The sequence below is a fragment of the Neomonachus schauinslandi genome, chromosome 7, assembly GCF_002201575.2.
Source record: "Neomonachus schauinslandi chromosome 7, ASM220157v2, whole genome shotgun sequence".
NCBI classification, from domain to species: Eukaryota; Metazoa; Chordata; class Mammalia; order Carnivora; family Phocidae; genus Neomonachus; species Neomonachus schauinslandi.
This window is the reverse complement of record NC_058409.1, coordinates 50282643-50290582: the sequence shown is the minus strand read 5'-3', so window position 1 is coordinate 50290582 and position 7940 is coordinate 50282643. Positions and strand designations below refer to the sequence as shown.

Here is a 7940-nt window from a genome sequence, read left to right as displayed (position 1 = left end):
ACTTTCCAAAAAGCATCTAAAATCCACTGTACAGCACATAAAAATGGTATTTGAGAAGTTAGAGACCATAGAGAAACTGTGGATAAGGCACAAAAAGTTTATTTACACTCATAATTGTATACTAAACTGTTTCATAATTCGTATTTACAACCCCATAAAGTTTTAGTATTCTGAATTATTCCTTCACATTCTTTGATATTTGGCATAATGTTCACTCTTCATTCACACTGACCTCCTCTCCCAACACAACTCACAAGACTAAATAAATACTAGAGAAAAAAATTAAGATATTATTTGAAGCTTGATCTGTTTACTTCAAAATGACAGAGAAATCAGGTTCTTGTGCTACAAGAGTGAAGAATTAAACTGTCATTCACTTGAAAAGTATATTATCTCTGTTCACATACCACTGAATAAAATGCACATGAACCCGCCAAGCAACAACATGACCGGCAGGCTGGTTTCTAGGTCCCATCGCTCTCATAGTCTTCTATTACCACCAGCTCTTCTTCCTCCATGTCTCCTTGTGCGGAAAAGGGCTGAGGCTGGCTGGCAGGTAGCTCACTCCCACTATTTTGACTCAAAGGCAGACAGCAAGTTTCAGGTTCGGCGGTTTGTGTGGGTTCACCCAGAGCTTCCTCTGCAGGCTGCCCTCCATTAAGCAGGGCTTCATCTCCACTGTCGGGGTCTATCAATCCAGGTTCCCTGTCCGTCAGGGCTTCCATTTTCAACCTGCCAGATTCATAATGCAGGCATCAATAATAACCAAAAAGACGGATACCTTTAAGTTATACCATGCGTGTGAGAATTATGAAGCCATCTCTTCACTTACCTTGACGTGCTCACTGTTTAGCCAAGCCCTTTGGTTTATTTAATGATATAAACAAAAGTACAAGGTAAATGACAAAATGTGAAAAAATCATTACAACTTACAATACAAATGACTTAATGTCTTTGCTAAAGAGTTCTTACAAATTAAAAGAAAAATTAAATAGAATAGAAAAATGGGTAGGGCATCTGGGTGGCTCAGCTGATTAAGCGTCAGGCTCCTGATTTTGGCTCAGGTCATGATCTCAGGATCGTGAGATCAGGCTCCACACTAAGAGTGGAACCTGCTTATATTTTCTCTCTTCCTAGCCCTCTGCCCCTCCCTCACCTTGTGAGAGCACATGCATGCACTCTCTTTCTCTTAAAAAAAAAAAAGAAAAATGGGCATAAAACATGGACAATTTACATAAAAAATACAAATGGTAACTAAATTGTTCAACCTAATTAGTAATTTTATTTATTTATTTTTTATTTTTTTATTTTATTTATTTATTTTTTTAAAGATTTTATTTATTTATTTGAGACAGAGAGAATGAGAGAGACAGAGAGCACATGAGAGGGGGGAGGGTCAGAGGGAGAAGCAGACTCCCTGCCGAGCAGGGAGCCCGATGCGGGACTCGATCCAGGGACTCCAGGATCATGACCTGAGCCGAAGGCAGTCGCTTAACCAACTGAGCCACCCAGGCGCCCTAATTAGTAATTTTAAAAATTGAAATTAAAATAATGAACCACTACCATCATCTTTAAAACTGGCAAAGACCTTTTATTTATTTAGTTATTAAAGTTTTATTTATTTAAGTAATCTCTACAGCCAACGTGGGGCTCAAACACACAGCCCTGAGATCAAGAGTCGCATGCTCTTCTGACTGAGACAGCCAGGTGCCCAAGACCTTTTAAAAAGATTTTAATAAAACCAGTGTCAAGAGCTAGGAGAAAAGAATATACTGATACACTGTAAGTGGACATAAAATTGGCAAAATATTCCTGGAAGTAATCTGGCAATATAGAGGAAAGGCTTCAGAAAAGTGTATATCCATTGATTCTGCAAGTTTTTCGGAATACATCCTATGTAAATAGCATTTGATGTTCACAATGATTAAAGCTATGAGGAAAACTGTGATAAAGTTGGAAATAAGCTAAATATACAAAAATAAGGTGTAGGCTGTATTACAGGAAACTAGAGAACTACTGAATATTAACTATCAAGCTGAATATTAATATTTAGTATTGTCAACATGAATCAATGATAATGTTAAATATGGTCATCATGATTTTGATTTTTTTTTTTTTTTAAAGATTTTATTTATTTATTTGACAGAGAGAGACACAGCGAGAGAGGGAACACAAGCAGGGGGAGTGGGAGAGGGAGAAGCAGGCTCCCCGCAGAGCAGGGAGCCCGATGCGGGACTTGATCCCAGGACCCTGGGATCATGACCCGAGCTGAAGGCAGTCGCTTAACCAACTGAGCCACCCAGGCGCCCTGATTATTGATTTAAATAAGCTCTACACCCAGTGTGGGACTCGAACTTATGACCTTGAGATCAAGAGTCTCATGCTCTATCTCGACTGTGCCAGCCAGGCATCCCTAAATACGGTCATCATGAATGACTACAATAAGTAGCACTGACAAATCCTGTCTCCCAAGTTAGATCAGGTAGTTGAACCAATAACAACAGTTAAAAAGCCTTTTTAAATAAAATGCCAAGTACATAATTTAACCTTACAAATAAGTAAAGTAGAAATGAAATACAGGTGTTGTGTTAATCACTGATATTAGCCCAGAAGTGATTTTGCAATAAAAGGAACAGCACAGATAATGATTTACCTCTCTATATCTAAAAAACTACATTTTTTAAAATTTGTCTGAATCTTCTAAGAGAAGGAAGTCTACAAAAAAAAAAAGAGTGCTTTTGTGGTAGTTCCTGGTCACTGCAGCCTCTAAACACAGGCTAAGAACACCTCTGGGCAGGAAAGGTGAAAAGGGGTTTTCACATAGGCAAGATTTGCTAAATGGAGGATTTTAAAAATCCCCTTGCTTTTATGATTCCATATGTGAGCTAGTGAAAATATACTGTTATATGTAATAAAATGGTGGATCTACAATGCAATCATATGACCATTAATCACTGGGAATTATATGTATCTCTTGGATTTTACAGATAAATTTTACTGGCTGTATACTGAATAAATTAGGTAACATTCAGTGGACGTTTCAGTAACAGGTCTTGAAACAGGTTTTGAAAATTAAAACAATCAGCTTACCTTCCAAAGTGTCGTTTCAGAGGAAGCCTTCCAATATCTTGGATAAAAGAAATTTGAGCTGAAACAGAGATTTTAAAAAAGCTTTAAATAGACAATTCTCTGAAGATAAACAAATGGACAACAAACACATGAAAGGATGCTCAAAATCACGAATCCTTTGGAAAATTCAAATGAAAACCATGGGATACCATTTCACATCCTTTAGGATGTCTGTTAGAAAAAAAAAGGTTTCACAAAGATGTGGAGAAACTGAAACCCTTGGGAATTGCTGGTGGAAATGTAAAACGTATAACTGCTTTGGAAAATGGTAAAGCAGCTCCTTAAAAAATTAAAGACAGCATTACTATATGACCTAGCAATTCCACTTCTGGGTATATACCCAAAAGAACTGACAGCATGGTCTTAAAGAGTAATTTGTACACCCATGTTCATAACAGCATTGTTCACAATAGCCAAAAGGTGGAAGCAACTTATGTGTCCATCGGCAGATGAATGGATAAACAAAATGTGGTATATACACACAATGTGATGTTATTCAGCCTTAAAAAGGAAATTCTGATATATATATAATATTATATATATTTATTTTATTTTATTTTATTTGGGGCAGAGGAAGGGGCAGAAGGAGAGGGAGAGAGAGAATCTTAAGCAGGCTCCACACCCAGTGCAGAGCCTCAAGCGGGACTCAATCTCACGATGCTGAGATCATGACCTGAGCCAAAACCAAGAGTCAGACGTTTAACCAACCGAGCCACTTAGGCCCCCCAATACATGCTATAATATAGATATACTTTGATGACATGCTGTGTGAAATAAGTCAATTACAAAAGGACAAACACTGTTATGAGTCCACTATGTGAGGTACCTAGAGTAATCAAATTCAGAGACAGAAGACAGATGATGGGCAGGGAGTGGGAGGTAGTGTTTAACATGTGGTTTCAATTTTGCAAGATGACAAAGTTCTAGGGATTGGTTATACAAGGTGAATACGCTTATCACCACTGAACTACATACTTAAACATGGTTTAAGTTGATAAATTTTTATATTCCGAAGAAACATTTATTGAGGAAAATCTAACTGCAAGAGTCTGTGGCATTTGAACCAGGACTCACTCCTTTGCTTCCTCAGCTTTAAGGAGACTTCACGCCAGGTGGGTGCAGCCAAGGACCCATAGGACTCCCTCCCTCCTGTGGCCAGCCAAGAATTCAGGACTCCCTTTCTCCAACCCAAACCATGGAAGCTCTATCCTAGTAGCGCAACAGGCTGAGAATACTGCCTCCTCCTTGAACTGCAATGGCCCTCGCCCAAGTTCATTCATAGGGCAGGGGGCCCATGCTGTGATGGGCCCAGCCATGATGATCAGAGGCTACCTCCACTTGAGCACTCACCCAGAACAGTGACTCACAACAGGGGCTCAACAGTAGATCTGAACTGGCAGAAGAAAGAATAAGTCAATCTGAACAAGACTGATAAATATTGCAGAATCAAAGAAAAGGGAGAAAATGAAAGAAGAGAAATACAAAGCTATCAGAGGTATGTGGGATACCTTTAAGCATTCCAACAAACACTAACAGAGGACCACAATAAAAAACAAAGGAGTAAAAAATAATGTCTAAAATGACATAGTAAATAAAGAAATGGGGGAAAAATGGTAAGAAAAACCAAAACATCTTTTTTTTTTTTAAGTAGACTTCACACCCAATGTTGGGGCTTGAACTCCCACCCCAAGATCAAGAGTTGCATGTTCTTGGGGCACCTGGGTTTCAGCTCAGGTCATGATCTTAGGGTTGTGGGATGGAGCCTAAGAGCTCCATGCTCAGCGCTGAGTCTGCTTAAGACTCTGCTCCCTCGCCTGGGTGGCTCAGTTGGTTAAGCGACTGCCTTCGGCTCAGGTCATGATCCTGGAGTCCTGGGATCGAGCCCCGCATCGGGCTCCCTGCTCAGCAGGGAGTCTGCTTCTCCCTCTGACCCTCCTCCCTCTCATGCTCTCTGTCTCTCATTCTCTCTCTCGCAAATAAATAAAATCTTTAAAAAAAAAAAAGACTCTGCTCCCTCTTCCCCTCTTCTTCCCCCCTGCCCCGCCCCTCTCACATGTGCTCTCTCTCAAATAAATAAATACTAAAAAAAAAAAAAAAAAGTTGCATGCTCTAACAACTGAGCCAGCCAGGCGCCCCCAAGACATCTTATTTTTGACTGAATTTTATGAACCCTTCAAAGTTTGTAAACCAACACTATGAGAGTTCTTGGATACTTACCTTTTTAAAGATCCACTACAGAACAGAATCAGGATTTTTTTAAAAAACAGCTTTTTGATATGGAAAACTGAGTTTGCGATCCTGTAATCTGAATTTTTAACTAGTGGATAAATGATTCTCCAGATAATTTCAGTGTAAGTAGTCTAAACCAGTACTAGATACTAAACTGGGAAAGGTTAGAATAAACTCTGTTGTGTTAGGCTGAAATTCAATGTATTGGTGTGAACTCATGGTGTACACACACACACACACACACTTCCTAGCTCTGTTCCACTGAAACAGCCTAGACACAATGATACTCCAGTAGCAAGGACCATACCTTGTATCCAGATCCTAAATTCTTTTTTTTTTTTTTTAAGTAGGCCCTACGCCCAACATGGAGATTGAACTCACAACCCCTAGATCAAGAGTCACATGCTCTATCGACTGAGCCAGTGAGGCACCCCCAGATCCTAAATTCTACATACTATTTCCACTACAAGGAACCAGGGCTCCTGAAGTATAAAATGATCCTGGATTTTTGATATTTATAAAAGGGACATCAGAGAGAGCTCTCTCTTTGCTCTGCTCTCTGCCATGTGAGAATATAAAATGGCTGGATCTGCTTGTATCTTGATTTTGGACTTTCCAACCTCCGGAGCTGATTTAGTACTTATTTATAAAATATGGAGTGCTATCCATGGTAAGTGCCATATGCCAATTAAAGCATATGCCTAATATTTGTATACGCACAGAAAAAAGTCTGGAAGAATTCACACCAACCTTTCAAAAGGAATTACCTGTGGTTATAGGGAACTTTTAATTTTTACTTTATATACTTCTGTACTGCTTTATTCCTTTTTAAATCAAAAACACGTATTCTGGATCAAAAAATAAAGGGAAAAAAAACTTAGCTCACTAGAATATAGCAACGAGTTGACCTACAGAAAGATAAAGTTATAAAACACTACTTCTTGGGATAACTAAAAACCCATGTTATTACCTGGATTTCTCATTGGTATGGTTAGCAAGGTAAGGTATGGCAACAGCTGAGTTTGGAGGCATAAAGCTGGTAAGCAGAAGTCAGAAAAAAGTGCTTTTGCTGCCAAGCAATTTTCCCGATACTGTATAGAAAAAAAAAAAGATGAAATGAAAACTAAAGTAAAAAAATATGGAGATGTATCCCTAGACAAACTAAGTTTACTATATCACAAATTGTGTTTATATACCACATACTTTTAAGAGTTTATCTAATTAGTTTTTTATAACTGTCCTAGCCTTACCTAATAAAGCATTTTACCTATAAAACTATTTCATATTTGACATAATAGCAATAAGAATATTTTTTTAAAAATTTTATTTATTTATTCATGAGAGAGAGAGAGAGAGGCAGAGGCAGAGGGAGAAGCAGGCTCCCCGCAGAGCAGGGAGACCAATGCGGGACTCGATCCCAGGACCCTGGGATCGTGACCTGAGCTGAAGGCAGATGCTTAACAGATTGAGCCACCCAGGTGTCCCAGCAATAAAAATTTTTTAAGAGACCTAAGGTAGAAAGAAAAAAAAACTTAAAAATGAAAGGAATTTTATTTATGAGCATACATCATAAATTATGGGAGGATATTGTTTCTCAGTAAAAAAATTTATATTCTTCAGTTAACATGGGTACAATGCTAGGCTGAAGAGGAGAGAAGCACAATCTGCCTTCAAGGAACTTACAGCTTTACAGAGACAATCTGTATGTAACTATAAGGCAAATTAATTTTCATGCTATAAAAAGCAAAGCAAGTCAATAAGGGACATAAATTGGTTAAAAGTCATGAAATTCTCCAAGAAATCTGTTGGAAAAAATGTTAGGTAATGAATTACAGGCTTATATTTAGCCATATGATTTACGAACTGGAAGACATCTTAGAGATAATGTAGTCCAGAGACCACAAATTCAGATGCTGTAGGAGACAGGTGGGTATATAAATCAGTGCAGTGAGACAGCTGGGGAAAATAGTACCCACCACTCCCATCTTCAAGGGGCAGATGCTACTTGGCTTGATCAGATTGCTGCCATGTAAAAATATAGGCCAGTGCTGCCTTACTTTGCATTCTTTTCAGGAGAGTCCAGGAATTCTGAGCCAGAAATCCATATATGAATTTTAATTACCATGCTCATTTTTTAAAAGACTGGAAATTCACGAAAAAAAATCTTTTTGTGTGCAGTATTCAACATGGCGGGCCATCTATTTTTGATTTCTAATCCAATCCTCCACATTTAAAGCTGTGGAAACTAAGTGCACATTAGGTAAAATAATGCGTCCAGATGGTGAGAGGCAAGTCAAGGATTTATTTTTCCTTCCCTTTTTTTTTTTTTTAAAAGTAATCTCTAGGGGCACCTGGGTGGCTCAGATGGTTAAGCATCTGCCTTCAGCTCAGGTCATGATCTCAGGGTCCTGGGATCGAGCCCCGCATCGGGCTCCCTGCTTGGCAGGGAGCCTACTTCTCCCTCTCCCTCTACTGTTCCCCCTGCTTGTGCTCTCTTGCTCTGTGAAATAAATAAAATCTTAAAAAAAAAAAAAGTAATCTCTATACCCAATGTGGGGCTTGAACTCACGACCCTGAGATTC

At 38.8% G+C, this 7940-nt stretch overlaps 1 protein-coding gene across 2 annotated transcripts in view; it reads right to left on the bottom strand.

Annotated features, from left to right (window-relative positions):
- Positions 1-29: 29 nt before the first annotated feature.
- RAD17 (RAD17 checkpoint clamp loader component) overlaps positions 30-7940 on the bottom strand; it is a 34174-nt gene continuing 26263 nt past the window's right edge. For both annotated transcript variants that reach the window (XM_021702094.2, XM_044916883.1), the window contains 3 exons: positions 6329-6449; positions 3091-3148; positions 30-732 (listed from right to left, as the gene is read on the bottom strand). In XM_021702094.2, coding sequence (XP_021557769.1) covers positions 465-732; positions 3091-3148; positions 6329-6449 — 447 coding nt within the window. In that variant the 3' untranslated portion in view covers positions 30-464. The remainder of the gene's footprint in view (positions 733-3090; positions 3149-6328; positions 6450-7940) is intronic.